The 20815-nt window shown below is 38.7% G+C and overlaps 1 protein-coding gene and 1 pseudogene across 1 annotated transcript; one reads left to right on the top strand and one right to left on the bottom strand.

Moving 5' to 3' along the window:
- The first annotated feature begins 980 nt into the window (after positions 1-980).
- LOC133903336 (wall-associated receptor kinase 5-like) lies at positions 981-8896 on the top strand. The gene is made up of 5 exons (XM_062344660.1): positions 981-1170; positions 1755-2635; positions 5855-6331; positions 7325-7429; positions 7505-8896. The coding sequence occupies exons 2-5, from the start codon at positions 1783-1785 to the stop codon at positions 8752-8754; spliced, it is 2685 nt and encodes an 894-aa protein (XP_062200644.1). The 5' UTR covers positions 981-1170; positions 1755-1782; the 3' UTR covers positions 8755-8896.
- Positions 8897-16112: 7216 nt separating this feature from the next.
- Positions 16113-18655, bottom strand: LOC133904048 (protein HESO1-like; annotated as a pseudogene).
- Between the last annotated feature and the right edge of the window lie 2160 nt (positions 18656-20815).

The raw sequence follows: 20815 nt of genomic DNA, 5'->3' as shown, positions 1-20815 counted from the left end.
ACTTGGCAATATCATTTCAATATGTCAAATTAGAGCATATCGCCCAATACGACCAATTGATGTGGCTGATATCTAATTTTTAATGTTTTAGATGTGAATTGAAAGTTCCTAGTGACATGGATCAAATGTTTTTTATTTTCTCTTGTTGCCATAGAGGATCAAAGTACCATCCAATGTGGTAGACCCACCAAATCTTGCTACCATCCAATGTTGTGGAAATGCGAGTAAACAAAACCCATAAGGCACTGTTAGTTTCTCTTGAGTGGGATTATATGTGATAAAAAAATTGGTTTAATGATAAAATTGATAAAAATAAAGTGATTTAGCATTATAGCATAGATGATATGCATGCGTTAATAATACATTGTTTCGATATTCTCATGGTAACATAGTAATATTTTTTATTTTAATATTGATACAATATACCTGTGTGAGTGTTGTTGCATAAAAATCTTAACTCTAAGTTAGAAAAAACTTATGCTCATATATATGTGTCTTAAGAGGAACATAATCGATGATACGATTGAAACTAAGTTTAGAGATAAACTTAGGTTCTAGGGATCAATAATATTACAAGAAATATTTATGCTAGAAAACTGTGTACATAAAGTTGAGGTTGCAGACATACAACCAGATGCGTTGTGAGTAACGAAGATGTAGGTGAGGTCGTGGCACGGAAGAGCAACAAGACCGGAGTGAGCACGGTGTGGATGGCGCGACTTCGGGCGTTTTCGGACTGAGGGGCTGCGGCGTGTACGTGCGGGCAATTTGGGTTGTCCGTGAAGGACACGACACGGCGTCGGGCTGGATCAGGTTTCCTGTCAGTCTCCATCAAGCGTAGCATGTAACAGAGGCCAAAGGTTGCATGTGCAGCCGCATGCAGGAGGGCCCACGGGTGTCCCATTAATGCAAATGAAGGAAAAAAGGTACCCAGGCGTTTTGGAAGTTGAACTCCAGTCTTGCACCTCTGGATCACTGCTGGAGTTTGCAGCCGAGTATAAAAAGAAGGCCTCGGGCCTGTTGTCTTCAGGTAGAGTAGAGCACAGAGATAGTGCAGGTGCCGTTGAGACCGAGAGAGAGAGAAAAAAAACTCGTATAGGGCTTCATGAATTCGTGAAGAATTCTTATAGGATGCTTGTAAGAGGCATCTACGTAATGAGATCAAATTTTGTAAGTTAATGTGTTGATATAATTCCGTTCCTTTTCTTCATTCTTCGTTTTGCATACTCTTTTTGGTTTTTACGGAGTTCTTGTTTTAACGTGATTTGTTTTAATTTGATCCATCCAAAATCTTTCTAAGTATCAAATCAATATTTAAAAAATCCATTGGTTAATCTTTCGTAATTCTTTCTTAATCAAGAAATTAGAATTTAATCAATTTTTATCATCATCTGTCGCAGTCTGCTTTCAGAGTTTATAACTTTAAATCTAAATATCCGATTGACATGATTTTTAGTGGTTTAGTTTTACAATTTTATCTAGTTCTTGCTATTAAAATTTGAGGTCGATAAGAGTTACAAATTTGGATTTACGTTATTTTTATGATGTGTCTACAGTCTATCTAAAAGTGAAATACGGGATTAATTTAGGTTTTTTATTAAAATAAATTTTTATTTAAAAAATTAGTTTCCATAATCATTCAACGTCCCTCTGATTGACTGATTAGTGAATAAACGATCCTATATCTTGTGTAAAATGCACAATCTACATACCCTGCATAAACCTCGGACATAAACATACTGAAGTCATTTCAGAATTAGTTTCAGCACCAGTGGTGATGAGATGGGCCTCCTCGATGCAATTCTCCCTGTGCTCTTCTTTGGATTACTACAGATGCCAAGGGCAGGAGCATCGTTGGGTCTCCCCTCTGCTACCACGCTCTCTAGCTGCCCGAAAAGATGCGGCAACGTGGACATCATTTATCCTTTTGGCATTGGATCTGGGTGTTTCCGACAGCCCGATTTCAACCTTACCTGCGATGACACCAACCAGCCGCCCAAGCTCTTCCTGCACGATGGCGCCACCGAGGTCGTCGCTACTCCTCGTAACACGGTTGGGTGGTCGTCGTTGATGACCTACGTAGCTATTTCTCACACTATCCCTATGATACCTGATGTTCGCATTTACAACTTTTTATGGAATCTCAGCTCTTTCATTATGGCTTATGCCTCTTTTAATATTACTGGGTGTGACTTGGATATTTATCTTCTCGAACAAGAAAGGAATAGTTCCATATTGTTGTGTACCAACAGTTGCCTCCACAGCAACATCACAGAGATGGTAGCCAGACAGAACTGTAATGGTACTGGATGTTGCACAGTACATATTGGACGGTATATTCGTGATTTCCAGCTCAAATTTGTCCGACATAATAAAACCAAACTAGATGCTTACTCTAGTCGAAGCTCCTTATGGGACATGATTAATATAACTACCAACGAGGCGGTCCTCCGGTGGAGTATAGTCGATCAACCCACATGCGCCAGGGCAAAGGACAATAAGACAAACTATGCATGTGTTAGCGTCAACAGCGAGTGCTATGATGTCGCGCTGTGGGATCCTGGTTACATATGTGAATGTAACAGTGGTTATGAAGGCAATCCTTATCTACTTGATGGCTGCAAGCGTGATGAAGGTGATTATTCTCTTATACTAAATCATTTTAATACCTCATGTTCTATTTATTATATATATAGGTCAGTATGCAATCATGTTAAATTAATTTATAATGTGTCATACAAATATAGACTATTTTGGGATTTTAGACAACAGACACCGCCGTATTTGAGAAAATAGATAACATATTGACGTATTTACAAATTTAGCATCCGTATTCGGAACCTCAAACACCGAAAACTGACTTTCGGTAACTCAGAATCCGAAAACACTCTGGCCCCACAATTTTCGGCAACTCAGTTGCCGAATACGGCCTCTGCATGCGCCGGCGCCCGGAAGCTACAGGAAAGAAGCTAGAAAGCAAAAGTGTATAAAAGTGCATGTTTTTTATTTAATTCACGATTTTTTTTGAAAATACAAAAATAGTCCAAAAATTCTAAATGTTTTCATGATCAAACTAGAGATCACCATCAACCCATTTTAATTAGTTTGGTCCAAAAAGTCTGAGCCAATATTTAATTAGAATTCTCCAAATAAATCAACTTTTATAAATTCTAGCAATATTTAATGCCTCAAATAATTTCTAAAAAATCTAGAAAAATTCACTAATATTGTTATAATGTGATATACTAATTTATAAAAATATTTCCATCCCTATGTTATTTAGTGTAAAAGTGAGTTCCTTTGTAATGCTTCGTTTATATGCATTTTTATCATTTCATGTGATATTCTCTTTTTAATTCAATTTGAATAAAAATAATGCAACATGCACAAAATTTTGGTTCTCATATTAATATTAAGCCTTTGTAATGCTCTATTTATATTTTTTTTTTATCATTTCATGCCATATTATCTTTTTAATTCAATTTGAATAAAAAAATTCAAACATGCACAAAACCTTGGTTCTCAGATTAATATTAAAGCATTTATAGAATTTTGTATTCAAATTGAATTAAAAAGATAATATGGCATGAAATGATAAAAAAAATATAAATAGAGCATTACAAAGGCTTAATATTAATATGAGAACCAAAATTTTGTGCATGTTGCATTATTTTTATTCAAATTGAATTAAAAAGAGAATATCACATGAAATGATAAAAATGCATATAAACGAAGCATTACAAAGGAACTCACTTTTACACCAAATAACATAGGGATGGAAATATTTTTATAAATTAGTATATCACATTATAACAATATTAGTGAATTTTTCTAGATTTTTTAGAAATTATTTGAGGCATTAAATATTGCTAGAATTTATAAAAGTTGATTTATTTGAAGAATTCTAATTAAATATTGGCTCATACTTTTTGGACCAAACTAATTAAAATGGGTTGCTGGTGATCTCTAGTTTGATCATGAAAACATTTAGAATTTTTAGACTATTTTTTATTTTCAAAAAAAAATCGTGAATTAAATAAAAAACATGCACTTTTATGGACTATTTTTGCTTGCTAGCTTCTTTCCTGTAGCTTCCGGGCGCCGGCGCATGCAGAGGCCGTATTCGGCAACTGAGTTGCCGAATACGGCACTGTTTACCGTGTTTTCGGCAACTGAGTTGCCGAATATGGTACTGTTTACAGTGTTTTCGGTAACTGAGTTGCCGAATATGGTGAACAGTGCCGTATTCGGCAACTGAGTTGCCTAAAATTATGGGGCCGGGCTGTTTTTGGCGTTTGAGGTTCCGAATACGGATGTTAAATTTGTAAATACGTCAACATGTTGTCTATTTTCTCAAATACGACGGTATCTGTTGTCTAAAATCTCAAATTTGCCTACAAATATATGTTGGTTATTTCCGTTTCCATTGTACATTTATTCTTGAATAGTATGCGTTTATGCCTGACTACTCGTATAAAAACTCTTTCTTTTTTCTTGCCAAGATCTATACTTAGGGAGGTTGTATATATATTATCAACCGACTGAAAAGTCAGTCTTTCACACTCAATGATTGTAGATCACCATATCTTGATTGGATGTGCCTCCTTACAGAGACCTCCAACCAAAGAGTTCTCTCTGTCTCTCTTCACAGTGCTGGCGTGACTTGCTCTCCCACCATGCCCTCCTCCTTTGTCTTGGGTTGTTCTCTCGTCGCTAGGTCTACGACTACCAGTCATTCCCAATTAACCCGACGGTGTTGTAGGAAAATTATTCAGTACTATAAAAGTGAACCAACATCTCCGATATAGCTCTATGCCTCCTGTATTTAGGATTTTTTATTATATTTTTTAAATTTAGCAATTTTAGACTGTCGTTTGAAAAAAATAACTATAGGTGTTTGTCGCCCGTTAAAAGGGCGATAGGTACATGTTGCCCTACCACTAGGCGTCACGTTAAAAAAATAAAAATACAATTAAGGCATTAAAGCTCAGCGGCATATAATATGGCGCGGATAAAAGGGGTCCATTTTTTAAATAAAGTTCTAGGTCCAAATGAGGTTTTACCAAGTAATAAACAGTTAGGGGTGCCAAAAAATGTGCCATTTTGAGTGCCAACTAAGTCCACGTCAATGAAACGTCTACCACCTAGTAATCTAGTATACAGATTTGATAACTCGCACATATGTTTTATTCAATTGCACATAGATTGTCAAATATGTCTACAACTCTAAAGCATTTCAAGCATGAAAATTAGGAGAACTATTATTACTTGATATGTAACTGAGAAAATCAAAGGAACTGAGAATAATAATATATAAGTATTTAACTATGATCATAGTAATTATTTCACACATATTACATTTTGTTAGATTAAAGAAGATTTATTCTAAGATGAAATAATGTTCCGGCTTTGAACCAAGTGGGTACACGTAGCGATTACATAGAAAAAAGGAGAGAAAAAGAAAAAGAAAAAGACAAAAACTGATCATGCACAAAGCAATACCGAATCTCAAAACAAGACCAAGAGCTCGTAACAATCGTACACTTCTAGTCGATGAAAAGCTTTCTTGTTGGTATTTCAATTGCTCATGTAGGGAGAGAAAAATACTAGCATCTATTGTCTTCCACCACAGATTGAGAGGATCTCGATGACTCCCCAAAATCTAATGTCTGCCCATTTGAATTCATAATCAGATTTGACCAATTGAAGTATTTTTCATGCGGAAGTTATTTGATTCCAGTATTTATGTCTTATGATACTAATTGTTGGATCATTATTTTTACACAAAGAAACTAGAAAAATATTTTTTTTGTAAAATTAGTGGTGAACCTCACGATTTGTTCACTGAATGCAGGATACAATCCAATTCAACTAAAGGAAAATTGTGCTCAGTCATGCGGGAATATCACGGTTCCATTTCCTTTCGGTTTACAGGAAGGCTGCTCTGCAAGGAAGCTATTTCAACTCAACTGCACCAATGTGACATCGTCCATTCTCCAATTTGATGATGACCATGTTGTGACGGATATAAATCTTACGGAAGGTCTTGTGGGCATTAAATTTACCTCACGTTACGAAGATCAGGAACTTGGAATGTACGTACCAGAAGAACCAAGTCTGTTTGTTGGTTTTGGGGAATCTGTGTTCTTAGTGCACTGGGCTGCTGCCAATCTAACATGTCAGGAGGCTCAGAAAAACCTCTCTAAATATGCATGTGTCAGTACGAATAGCAGATGTTTAGGTGTTAACTCTATGGAAGGTTATGTTGGATATCGGTGCAAATGCTTAGATGGTTTTCAAGGAAATCCATATATAACTAATGGCTGTGAAGGTATAACTATGGTCCCCCTCTTTCCCCCTGTTAGATTAACTATTTCTATGCTACACTGGAGAACAACTTACATCCTCAATTTTGTATATTAAGTCTATATTATTTGGAGTTGTTGCTTAACATACATGTCCACTTAGAAAATCAAAATTGTTGTTATTGAAATTTTTTCTCTCTACCTTGATTTAAGCAGGCATATCATACACATTTATGGGTTTGTATGATCCCACATTAGTTATTGCTACGAGTGAATAATTGTTGCAACATACAAACATTTTCTACTCTAAAGAGAGATGATACATTGATATTATCTGCATTCTATACACGAATAGTAGCTTTGGCGTGGTTGTAAGTTACTATGTGCGCAATGGTGTGATCTCAAGTTCGACTGCCATTGGTGAGGAACTGAGATCCGGCAATGCCTTGTGAAAAATCCTATAATCCTTGGAAGCCCATGATGCCAAGACTGTTTAATTGTTATATTTACTTTTATCTATACCCATGACTTGAGCTATTATAGGGACAAATATGAGGGGAATATGAATTTTTTTTCATGTTTCTGAGTCAGCATTCAGCATAGATGAGAGTTCAAAAATTATTTTTATTTCTCACCATTGACATGGGAATTCAGGAGCAGGAATAAATTCTCTGGTTACATAGTCACGCCCTTAAAAGTGTACATTTTTGTAAGAATTGTTGTCTTGAATTACATGCATATTTGAATGCGTTAATGGTGATTATTATATATACAACTTTTTTATTTAAAAATATATTTTTTGGGAAATTTTGCACTTTACTTTTTATGTACAATGGTCAAAGATTGAATAGTTGACAACAATAATACTAGAGAGAAACGTTTGTTACTTTCATCTGAAACATTTAGGGTCTAAAAACAATTTATTATCTGAATCTGAGATCAATCGTTACTTCCAGCTTAGCAATGTCGTTTGCCATTTGTATGCGGGTTTCTTATTTTACAGTTAATTATGTTTCCAGACATTGATGAGTGCGGAATGCCAGGCATTTGCAAAGGGGTATGCCATAATGTTGTAGGGAGCTACTACTGCACCAATTCATCCAAAAGACAGAATCTTCTCTTTGGTATGTTCTCTGGTCGACTTGAGTCTTCAGAACTGAAAATTCTATGAAAATAACATTAATCAAATATCTTATTAGGTGTGATCATTGGGCTTAGTGTTGGCTTCGGCATTCTACTATCTGCCTTGGGTGTGATGTTTCTCATCCGTAGATGGAAAAGGGACATTGAAAAGCAACTACGAAGAAAATATTTCAGAAAAAACCAAGGCCTTCTCCTGGAACAACTAATATCATCTGATGAGAATGCCAATGACAAGACAAATATTTTTTCTTTAGAAGAGCTCAAAAAGGCAACAAATAACTTCGATCCATCACGTATCCTTGGACGTGGAGGCCATGGAATGGTATACAAAGGTATCTTGTCAGATCTGCGTGTGGTAGCAATAAAAATGCCTAAGATCATCGAGCAAGATGAAATCAGCAATTTCATCAATGAGGTTGCCATTCTTTCTCAGATAAATCACCGCAACATCGTACGGCTCTTTGGATGTTGTCTTGAAACCGAAGTCCCACTGCTTGTGTACGACTTTGTTCCCAATGGTTCTTTGTTTGAAATTCTCCATGCTGATGCTGGCAATGATTTCCAATTGTCTTGGGATGAATGCTTAAAGATTGCTTTAGAGGCTGCAGGAGCTCTCTGTTATCTTCATTCCGCAGCTTCAATATCAATCTTCCATCGTGATGTGAAGTCTTCTAATATACTTTTGGATGGAGACTACACTGCTAAAATTTCAGATTTTGGTGCATCAAGATTGGTCCCTATTGATCAAACCCATGTTGTTACAAATGTACAAGGCACTTTTGGCTACTTAGATCCTGAGTACTATCACACTGGGAAATTAAATGAGAAAAGTGACGTGTACAGCTTTGGGGTGGTACTTGTGGAGCTCCTCCTTCGGAAGAAACCTGTTTTTACAAGTGAGACAGGGATAAAACAAAATTTGTCCAACTATTTTCTTGGGGAACAAATGGTGAAGCCAATTACAGACATAGTGGCTCCTCATGTTCTCAAGGACGCAACAGAGCAAGAAATTAACGTTGTTGCCTCCCTTGCGGAGAAGTGTTTGAGACTTCGTGGTGAAGAAAGACCTACAATGAAGCATGTAGAGATGACATTACAGTTTTTGCGAGCAGAAAGGTTGAACTCATGCCGTGATGTTCTTGGAAACAAGCAAGACATGGAACCATTTTTAGGTACAAGCACTACACCCTATTCTGAGCCATTGGGTTTTGACTTTTTGGGCGAGAAAGCTACTTCCGAATCCCAACAATCCAAGAAATGTTATAGCTTGGAGCAAGAGTCTTCTTCTGTCACTCTGCCGCGTTAAATATGTCATCAGTTCTATACAGTGTGTACTTTTGTTATAAATACCGATTGTCTATTTAGAAGGATACAATACTATGGATTAGTTTACTATCCAACTGTTTAATTTAGAGGCATTGGTTCCTGAAAGAAAACTATTTTGTCAAGAATCATGTAGCGATTGTTGGACAGAACACCTGATGGTCAAAATATTCACTTATCTACTATTTATAAGTCATTAAATTGCTTGATAATTTATGTGTTCATAAATGATCAGCATTGATGGATTTTTTTTTATCTCCTGGTTTGAGGCTAATTAGGAATTTTTGGGCTAGATTAGGAATGGAGCATTTGGCTCCACCACTAAGTTCCTATTTTTCGAATTGCTCCATTTTACTGTTTGAAATTGGTTCGTGACCAAAACTGGAATCATTGCTCCATTTTTATCCATCCTCCTACTAAATTAAACTACCCCTAATAATCAATGGCTATGATTCACCCCAAGACCTCTTGTGGAGTAAGTGGGACTGATTGGAAGAGAGAGAGATTGCAACAGGAATGTTTAGGTCCTCCCTTTCGAAACTGGCCCAAAATGAGCCCCATAAATATCACAAAATGACAATGGCCATTCTTGTGGGAGCACTCTTACATCGAGCCTCTTAATTCATCGTAACCGCGCGTCCAGCTTTGCTTGTGCCTTTGCTGCTTGCAGGAATAGACAAAAGAGAGTCTCTCTGAGCTAGTCATATCTTCAATTTCCCTAGTCCGATTGATGAAACTAGCACCTAGTTTTATTTACTAAAGTATACCCTTTTCCTTGACTGCTACCGACCGCCATGAAAATGTGTTTAGCTGAAAGGAAAACATAGTTGCTCAATCTTATTTGCACTGTACAGTGTACTAGCCATAATTAATTGCACCATTTGCACATGCATAAAGAGAAAACAGAGGTTTAACATATAATTTGTTTGCACCATTACACATTCATACACCATTCTTCCAGTTGTGAGCCAACATGTGACGAACTAGTCCCATGAGATGTGCATGTACAAGTGAGTTAAAAAAAATCAGCAAGCAATTATGCCAGTCTCTTGAGATGTGCAGAAGGTAAAGTTGAATCGAAAAACAGAAATATAAGGTTGTAATTTGTCATGTAAATCAATTGTCGGATGGTTTAGGAAGTCTTCTATCAGGAAGGAACTAATTTATTCGACATGAGGGAATTTTGGCATTCAGGCACAAGAATGCTTCGTGGCAAAGATTCTAAACTTGTATTAGCAAGCATTGTGATCACGCTAACCGACCTTGAGTGATTTTACCATGAGCAGGGAGATCATGGACTGACCAACCTTTGTACATCCATCCACTCACGGTCTACTGTGTTTGTACTCCAGGCCCAGAGGAAGATGCTACCGAGCAAACCTCGAAGTCCAAGCGGAGCACTCGAGCCCGGAAAGATAACACTCGCCATATTGGGCCGGATTGTGTCTAACACCTGTATTCACAGCAGGAAGCCTGCGTGCATCGCCCATATATGTTCGCGCTTGTGTGACGGTGTGGGGTATCAAATATGTGATCAGCCGAACGGCTAACAACCTTCTTCCGCAACTAGCTAATTGTCTATATATTATAATAAAAATATAAATATTTGATATGATAACATCAAACATAAACTCAAAATAGGGAAATACGGATACACTATGAGAGCACTGACGAATGAATATGTCCGGAACGATGTCGTTGCTTGATTTCAGATGGCATCCAGAAAAGAAAGAGATTATTCGTTAATCTTTCTCTTAATTTCTTCATTTATTTCTGTAGCTGGTAATAAGGCTTTGCTCCTCGAGACTCTCCTTCTCTTAATCCCAATTCCCCATTGCTTTGCTCGTCGAGACTTCCCTCTCTCTGAGGTCGTTAACAAGCAGGGTGTGATGGATCCAAAAATGAAGATCATCCTCGACAAATTGGAGATTCTTGGAGAGAGGTTAAAGGGCGTGGAGAAATGCATTGATGGGGTGGAGCACACCATCGTCAACCGGTTCAAAGCGGTGGAGGATGCCACCATTGATCTGAATGCCTGGAAGCCGAACATCATGGAGGATCTCCGCCTCAAGGTCCACGCCCTCCGACAAGCATTGATCGAGTGATCCTTGATCAAGGAACGACCATGCCTGGCATCTTCATTATTCCAGGGTCAGGTTGTAATGGAGTTATAATACCATTTCAACTCAAACAATTACATTTGCAATGAGTAAAAAACAATTTCACTGTACACAATCTGACAGACTGTATACAATGAAATTTGTTTTTTTTATCATTATACATATTACATTTTTATTTGAATTTTTTTAAGAGCTAGATCATAATGCTCTCTACAGTATACATTTTTAAGAATTTTTCATAACTATTTCAATAGTGTTTTGAATTTTGAGAGCAATAGAACAAAGTATTTCTTTGATTTTTTTAACCTGTCACCCGTTGGAAGGACGATATCTTTATTTTTTGAACCTATCACCCGTTTAAAGGGCGAAACCTTGTGCTCCATAATAAGCTACTTTTGTAATTTTTTCAAACGGACACCTAGTTGTGCAGTTTTTTTATTTTTGAAATAAAAAAATTAAAAAAAACTCTCACACAGTACCTTCTTGGGTTCTCCTGTTCTGGTCGATCGCACGGCAGAACGGGCGCACGGCAGCAAGCGGCAGAAAAGAGTGTGGTGTAGCGGCTAGGACGGGTAGCAGCGGTGAAGTGCAGGACCTCGCAACATGGTTGCGCTCGTTCATCGGACCCGTGCTCACCATAATGTCGTGCTTCCCGGCCGCTGAGGACTGCTGCAAGGCCACCTGGACGGCTCACGGTTGGACTTAGTGCTCGCCTGCATATTTCAGTTTGTAACTTTGCTCCTTAGGTTGATTCATTCAATGATTCAATCATTCTTGCAATAGTTAGTTTGTAATGATGTGGTCAATTGAGATCACTTGCAAAACTTTTTTTTATTGCAAAATTATGTTTTCTTGCCTAAATTTCCTAATTGATGTGTTTTGCGGATGAAAACTTAAATGGTAAATCTTGTTTATCTGAGCTTATTTTTGAAGTCTTCCAACCAAAACAGTCGGAAATGATATTCCGATAAAATCGAAAACAGAAAAAATACACGGAAACAATATTGCGAAGAACTTTGGACTATACTGATTGTTTATGAGTTTTTACGTTTTGCACAGTAAATTACTGGTGGTAATTACAATTTTTCTTCGATCCCCAAAAGGCCCATAAGGCCACGATGACACACAAGGGCCACACAGCCACCCAGTCGCCCGATACCTCAATTCTCTCTCGCTTAGTCACGCTATCATGCATCACAGTCATGCATCACATTCAGACCTCACCTCACCTCACTTACAGTTCATGTGGCCTCCCTAACTTGCCCCTTAAAACAATAGGGTCTTATCACAAGTCATATAACACTTGTCTTATGGAACATATCTTATTGTTTGTCTTGTGAGATGTGTCATGTAAGACATGTGAGATATCTACCCTATATTCCTATGCATTGTGTTAGGGCCCAGCAGTACGGTTTGGTATTTTTCGTTCGCTTTAGTAGCAACCATTCATGGGATCTAGTATCCACATGCTTTCAAGGAATTATTGATTCTCAATCAATACCAATATCACTACATAAGAAACCATCAAAGAAGATATGTCATTAGTGATAGCTCCTTAGTATACGTCACTAATACACTATTAGTGACGGGTCGTCACTGGACCCGCCACTGATGTGTGGCCCGGGATGGGCCAGGGCTGGTACCCCTGCTGTCCACTTCGACTGGGCTACCAACTGCGTCAAGTCATCCGTTTGGGCCACATCTGTTGAAGACTAGGCTATGGGAAAATATCTGAAAGCCCCTAATTTGAATTGATGGCACAATCCCGTATGGTCGCATGCTCGTAGCAGTGGGTAATCAGGCAGATAACACAAAAGTTGAGCTGATGGATCATTTTGAGGCTTTGCAGAAAGAAGAATGGAGAGAGGCCATGGCTGTTGAGCATAAGGCATTAATCAAGAATCGGACCTAGAAAATAGTGCCACCACCTAAAGGTGCAAATGTGATTGATTGCAAGTGGGAATACAAGATCAAGCGAAGGGCTGATGATAGCATCGACCGGTACAAGGCATGTCTTGTTGCGAAAGGCTTCAAACAATGGTATGGACTTGATTATGGTGATACATTCAGTCTAGCTGTTAAACTTGCTACAATTCGATTAGTAATCTCCATGGTTGTATCACGAGGATGGGTTCTGACACAACTAGAGGTTCAAAATGCTTTCTTACATGGATACCTAAAAGAAGAGGTGTATATGAAACAACCTTTGGGGTATGAAGACACTACACGTGCAGATTATGTGTGTCATCTTGAAAAAGCCTTGTATGGGTTAAAACAAGCTCCTCATGCATGATACTCCCGGTTAAGTGCATATCTTCATAAACTAGGCTTTATTCCATCAATGACGGATACATCATTATTTATCTTCTATCGAGATGGTATCACAATGTTTATGCTTATATATATGGATAATATTATCGTTGCCAGCACCTCTCTACAAGCAGCTAGCTGGTTACTTGTTCAGCTAAAGGAAGCATTTACTGTCAAAGATCTAGGTGACCTCAATTTCTTTCTGGGTATTGAAGTCATAAGAAAAGGATATGGGCTACTGTTGATGCAACAGAAGTATGCACAAGAACTGGTCAAGACAACCATTATGGAGATGTGTAAGGTCATGCCAACTCCAATGGCTACCTCAGAACGGCTGACAAAAGGAGAGCCATTGAATAATGAAGAAGCTACAAGGTACCGTAGTGTGGTTGGTGCACTACAATACTTTGACACTTACTAGACCAGATATATCATACTCGGTTAATAAGGTGTGTTAGTTCCTCTCCTCTCCTACAACAGCTCATTGGAGTGCCGTGAAAAGGATCCTTTGGTACTTGCAGCTTACTACATCAACAGGGTTGGAAATTTGCAAGTCGATGTCAACAATGCTTAGTGCTTTCTTCGACGCAGACTGGGCAGGTTGCCCTGATGACCGATGGTCCACATGAGGGTATGCGGTGTTCTTTGGTGCAAACTTAATCTCATGGAGCTCAAGGAAGCAAAGCACAATGTCCAGATCTAGTAAAGAGGCAGAATACAAATCACTTGCTAATGTAACTGCAAAACTAGTTTGGGTGTAGTCACTTCTTCAAGAACTCGGCATAAATCAAGGACGGCCACCAGTATTGTGGAGTGACAATTTGGGAGCCACATACCTGTCAACAAACCCAATATTTCACACACGGACTAAACATATTGAGATTAATTTTCACTTTGTGAGGGAATGGGTTGCAAATAAGCTTTTAGAGATCAAGTTCATAGCGTCAGGAGATCAACTAGGAGACATATCCACCAAATCACTAGCCATACGATAGTTTGCGAACTTACGACACAATCTAAATATCACAGTTGGATGAGCTTCGATTGAGGACAGCTGTTAGAAATAGTGGGCTGTTATGATATGGTGGTTAGGATTCATAGTTTGTTGTAACAAACATGTAACAACTTCTGATCTTGTACGATGACCTGCACTATATATACATGACATCGCCCCCTGGTTGTGGTGCCCCGAATATCCCCTAATCCTCATCTTTTGTTACACCCAATGTAACACCCTACTCTACGACTAAAACATAATTCAGCCAAAAATTCAAATTTTCAGCAACACCTAATTTGTATTTTGAGGTATAACTAACATATCAACACATGCATGACAATATAATATCTAGATAAGATAAACATCAATTGAACTGAGTTTTTTGCACCACAAAAGAGAATAACTCTTCTTAAAACAAAGCTTATAACAAGCAATAATACCGCACTACTAAACTGAGTTTTTTGCAACATGAATTGGATTGTTAGCATTGTGGTGCGTGGAAGCTTCTAGTCCCCAGCCCATTATGCTCGCCAAAATGGTCTAGGCATACCTGTAAAAGATATAACAGGGTGAGATAAACTCAGCAAACAATGACTATGTATATAAACATATCTCACACACAGTTGAATAAATGATTTAATCACCAAGATAGGTAATGACATGAGCAAGTACATGGCACTTTATCTCATGATAAAAGCATATGCCAAACCAATTCTCTGGATTGTCTTAAAAAGACAATGATACCATTTACTCTTGGATTTCTATATTCTCTAAAAGATTTCATACTCTTCAAACGTTATGAAAATATATGAATGCCATGATGCAACTCCATTTGAGAGTTTAGTGTTGGGTGATGCCAACCTCTCATGCAACTCTATGTACTAGTATTAGTCACGGCACGATGGCGGTGACCAGCCTTTATCTCCATATGAAATGCATATCTATGCATATGAATTGACATCAACGCTCAAAATTCTCATAACTCCTTATAATGAATAACACCATCAACAATCCATGACGCCAATGACATAGTCAAAATCATTAAAATAGCATGGATTCAATTCATCAAATGCAAAATAACATACAACGTGCACCATTAAGCAACGCTATCCATGATCTGAATAAATTAGGAAAGGCAAGCATCCTAGTATACAAATTATAGGCACAGAAGCACTCGCATCGTATAACAACCAACAACCATACTATAGTTAAATATGAAGATAAATCAAATAATTATTCTTGATGCTATATACTTCATTTTATTCATAAGAGAGGTAAGACATGAATATAGACATAGCATTGACCACACTCCTATGTTACTTCCTTTTATCGAGACGAGGCATTGGATGAACATGATTGTGTAAACCGAGAAGTATTAAAACATGGTAGCCAATGTTAATAGAGCCCCAAATTATTTCCTCCAAATGGTTCCAACAACTCCCCACATCAATGTGTTAACCAAGTCTGTTCTAAAACCCACCCTGAAAACATCTGGAAGCTCAACATACCCCGGTCCAAAGAATACTGCAGCTTGCCCACTACTGTAATGAGTTAGTGCTCCAAACAAATTTGTGTTTAACGCCAAAGAAAGTGCTGACAGCACACGAGGAACACCAGCTGCTATATGCATAGCCAGAAATGCTGAGTATAAAGCTCTGACATGCCCAGTTTGGCTTGCAAGTAAATAGTGGATGAGGAAGTAGGAGGCCTCAATAACACAAAAATGTTGCAGGCCACTTAATGAGAAAGACAAGCAACTTGGCAACACAGCTCGACATCCACGAAACTATTTCCAGATTAGTGAGCTGTCCGGCCATCCCAATCAGAGCAGCAAACCAAGCCAATGTATCCCATATTCAGGCATCGAAATATTGCTATGTTTGCCGCACACACTTCATCAGCATGTTTCTCACCTCAAAACGCCATTTCTGGAGTGTTCCGATCATAAATCTCCTTCAGAGGTGGTAAGATTGCAGGCTCACATATCTGAAAAATGATAGATGATGAGCAGGCATAGAGAATATGAGTTAAGAGTTCCAGCTTTTGGACCATTAATATTTCGAGCTTTTGCCTTGACCAAAAAAACCATATCGCTGAAGCGCATATCTAAAGTATTGATCTAGTAGAAAATTTTGGACTTAGATCAACCAGGGAAGTTGTCAATTGATATATCATAGGGAATTCCAAAATGGTTGCTCACATACTGAGGAACTGGAACTCTTGCATTAGAAATGAACTGCAAATATCCAGCAACACCTCTAGATTGTGAAGCTCTCCTTAGTTCTCTTAAGACATTTTGCTCCTTTCTCTTGCTTATATGGACGTTTGATCCATTCCAGAGATCAACTGATACATCCAAATCATCTGACGTTGCATATAGATTTGATACAAAGGATGCAAAAGGTTTGACAGAAGCACCTCTCAAGGCTTCAACTGAATAGATGGAATCATTTAGCTCCTAGATTGCACGTAATCGTTTCTTTCTATCTTCCTCCACCGGTTAATTTGATTAGAGAAAGGATGTCTTCGATACATTTCTTCAGCAGATCATAGTCAATACATGCGTAATCATACTAAAATCCTAGAGAAACCATAGATGGTGTAGTGGTATAGAGTGAAGTTCCATAACCCACAAAACTGAGCATAAACGGACGTCATGCAACAACGATGGTACGGAGTGAAGAATCTAGCATTTCAGTGGTATGTATCGAGCTGCATGCACCAACCAATTCACCCAAAAGCTTAAGCTGATAGGGAAAGATGAGCAATTCACTTATACTTCAACACTCTCCTTCACGTGGAGGCTCCCTCATGCCTCAGAAGTGGAAATAAGAGTCAGCTGCAATTTGTTGTTTAATTGCACCCGCCAAGACTTGAACTCAAAACCTCTGGCCCTGATACCATATTAAGCTGCATGCACCAACCAGTTGCACCTAAAAGCCTAAGCTGATAGGGAAAAGTGGGCAATTCACTTGTACTTCAACAATACAAAGTGAAATCAAACTTTGTCGATGACAAATAATGAAATTAGGACAATCTCGATGGCATACAGTTAATTGACCCTTTTTTTATACACAGGTGTTATACCCAATGCGCTGGATGCTGGGGTTTCCGTGGTCCAAATAAACCACCCGTCTTAGCAGCGTTCATTACCTTTTAGCATCCATTTATTGATACTTCCACCCCTTTCTAATTGCAGATGCCAACTAACATGGAAGAACTGGAAGCTGCAATACAGGATATTGAATCGGAAGCAAATTCTATGTTGTTTCTTAGCCAAAACGTTTTGCAGGAGTATCAAAACCGGCAATGCGAGGTACAATAGTTCCTAAGTATTCTGGTTTTAAATCAGAGTTTGCTTTACTTGCATAGCTGCTTTGTCCTTAGCTGTTCATAATCAGTATATTTCATCAGGGATATAAATTCCTTGACAAGTCTGTAAAATAAAACTATGCCTGGTTGATGTGTGTAGTGTGCTGGCCAGTTAGCAGGGTAATTACGTTTTCATCTTTGTTGGGTACCCATGTCGCTGGTAGAGTTGCCTATTGAAAGCTTAGCACTAGCCTTTTCTTGGGTTGTCAACATGTGTTTCTTATATCTTGCTCTAGGGCATAACTTGTTAAGGAAATGATGAATCAAGGGTGGTGCTATGAAACGGTCTATTTTCTGAACCGCATTAGAATTTGTGGAGGTTGCTTCCGCCTCTAGACTTTCCCCTTGTGGAATGCTTTGCTTTATATGCATATCGTGCTGATATTTCAGTGTAATTGTGTTATTATTATGTCTTTGTGTCAAATAAGTAGGATAGTAAATATTGCACCTTGGAGCCATGGACCATTTCAAAAGATAACAAGTTTGAGTTACAACAGTAGCATTTCGTCATCTACCATATCATTATCTCTTACATTAAGCTACTCATCGACCTACTACTTCCACCTAGACTTCTTGCTGACACTCCCTATTTGGATTGTACAGATAGAATCAATATCAGATAAACTTAAAGACGATAAAGAAGAATATGAACGATGCTGCTCTGAAATAGGAACCATAAAAGTTCAATCACTTCATTTTATCATATATATTGAAATCATTTTTTAGTTTTTTAGGATTAATCTCTTTTGACTTGACTTTGACTATTTTGTAGGATAAATGGCTTCCGACTCTGCAGACTCTAGTTTCAAAAATAAACAAAAAATTTCAGTCGTAACTTTCAAGATATGGCAGTTGCTGGAGAAGTTTCACTGGGTATGTATGGTTCTATATTTTGCCATTATCAGTACAATATAGGATAACACACCAATTGTTGTGCATAAACCTCCTTGCAGATGAGCATGATCTGGATTTTGATCAATATGGCATTCTAATAAAGATGAACTTTAGGTGAGTTCCTTTTCCAAATGTGAGCAATGTTCTGAATTCTGATATTTCTTGAAATTGGATAAATAAATAACCTGCATTGCTGCACCTTATTAATCATGGTACTGCTTCCTAATGGTAACCTTGCTTGGTATTGCCTACTCCTAATTCGGACAGGGTGACTAGGCTCAGTCCTATTAGCAGTCTACAAATGATCTATTAGGAAGGAAAAATGATGAGAGGAATATTAGACAAACAGTCTTTGTCCTCTAAAGCTCTAACAAATAGTCTTTGTTAGAGCCTTAGAGGAGTCTTTACCTCATATTATATTTATTACTTGCTAGAATTGATAGTACAAATAGCTGGAAGTAATAAAAGTAAAGAAAACGACAGCCTCAAGCAGAGCAAAAATTGTCTCCCTCTTTCTGTTGTCATTGTAGCCCATAGTGAAAGGTAGGTTTTCTATAATTGGATGAATTATAGCACACTAGGTCCTATATTCACTTATTTACTCCTTCAAAGCTGTGTGAATTTCTTGCTTTCTTAAGTTCATGAACGCAAAACTGTGAACTAGACTGGCCATGTCTTGTTGTGTGCTAGTATGTTTGTAGTGGACTGCACTATCTTGAAAAAGAACACTATGTGCAGTTCCATTTCTGAGTGAAGATCACTATTCATTTCCATGTGGTCTGAAAGTGAACAATGGTCATGTGAAGTAGCCAGTAGGTTCAGTATTTCAAAAGGCGGTAGGTGGGCGGTGGGGTGGCACCTACAATTCACTAAAGGGTTATGGTGTCACGACCCTGAGGTAATGACCTAATAGGATAGCTGTGGGAGGAGGCCAACCTTTCCTTGGCCGGTTTCCTGCCCGTGGTGGAAGGTAGGATGCCTGGGTGTCGGTTGTAGCAGCCAGGGGATGAGGAATAGAGGTAACAACAGGGAGATGAAAACTAGAGAACAGGGATGAGAAACTAGATTGATTTATTGTTTGATCTTCTAAAGAGACCAACTGCTCTTTATATACAGAGTTGTAGCCGATTACATCTCATACTCGGCCATAGCCGAGTCCTAAACCAACTCCACACAAATCCTAACCGAATTGGACTGCAATCCCAAACCTACCAAACTTATCTCTAATAGCCGAATTGGACTCAGCCTCATATCCTTAACCGACTAGACCCTATCTAAAACTTCTTGATTTATTGAATCCGACTATGGTAACCTTAGCCGCCACTTTGATCTCCAGTCTTCTTTGGTCGCCTCCTACTATAGATAGGGGATCATCTTTGCCATTGAGAGCGAGAATTCCAATTTGAAGAACTGAGTCATAGCCCCTGAGCTGCGGCTGCCCGTGTTTGGCCTGATGTTGGTCATGCGTGAGCCGCCAGTGCTGGACGGATGTGGCTGGGGGTGGGTGATGGTGCAGGGGCACTGCTATGAGCTTGCAGGATTCCGACGCCACCCAAAGGTGGGAATGTCGGTTGCGGAGGGGGCTGGTGGTGGTCATGTTTGGAGAGATCAGCAACTGATGAGACTGAATCACCCATGATTGGAGCTTGATCTATGCCTGTAGCCTTCTCCACTGCAGTTACACGACCCATGAGGCCAGTCATTGCACATGTGAGGGTGGACAAGGAGTTCTGGATGTCACCCATGAGGCCAAGCTACTGCTTGATGTCAGCCAGGGTGTTGTTGATGGATGTGAAACCCTCGTGAAACTCCTTACGCAGCATGTCTTCTTGAGCAGCGAGCAATGTCTTGAATTGCTCCTGATCAGTGCTGGAATCCATGGTCTCTGATACCAAGTTGTCACGACCATGAAGTAATGACCTAATAGGATAGCTGTGGGAGGTGGCCGGTTTCCTACTCGTGGTGGAAGGTAGGATGCCTGGGCGTCAGTTGTAGCAGCTAGGGGATGAGGAACAGAGGTAACAACATGGAGATAAGAACTACAAAATAGGGATAAGAAATTAGATTAATTTATTGCTTGATCTTTTAAAGAGGCCTACTGCTCTTTATATATAGAGATGTAGCCGGTTACATCTCATACTCGGCTATAGCTGAGTCCTAAACCAACTCCACACGAATCCTAACCGAGTTGGACTGCAATCCCAAACCTACCAAACTTATCTCTAATAGTCGAATTGGACTCAGCCTCCTATCCTTAACCAACTAGACCCTATCTAAAACTTTCTGATTTTAATCCGACTATGGTAACCTTAGCCGCCACTTTGATTTGCTGTCTTCTTTGGTCGCCTCCT

Source organism: Phragmites australis, chromosome 21 (assembly GCF_958298935.1).
Source record: "Phragmites australis chromosome 21, lpPhrAust1.1, whole genome shotgun sequence".
Classification (NCBI taxonomy): domain Eukaryota; kingdom Viridiplantae; phylum Streptophyta; class Magnoliopsida; order Poales; family Poaceae; genus Phragmites; species Phragmites australis.
This window is presented reverse-complemented; position numbering and strand designations above follow the sequence as displayed.

Excerpts from the sequence above, each read along its gene's own strand:
- LOC133903336 (XM_062344660.1), top strand. The coding sequence starts at position 1,783 with ATGGGCCTCCTCGATGCAATTCTCCCTGTGCTCTTCTTTGGATTACTA. Across the intron at positions 6,332-7,324 it reads TATAACTAATGGCTGTGAAG|ACATTGATGAGTGCGGAATG; the intron begins GTATAACTATGG and ends TTATGTTTCCAG. Across the intron at positions 7,430-7,504 it reads AAGACAGAATCTTCTCTTTG|GTGTGATCATTGGGCTTAGT; the intron begins GTATGTTCTCTG and ends ATATCTTATTAG.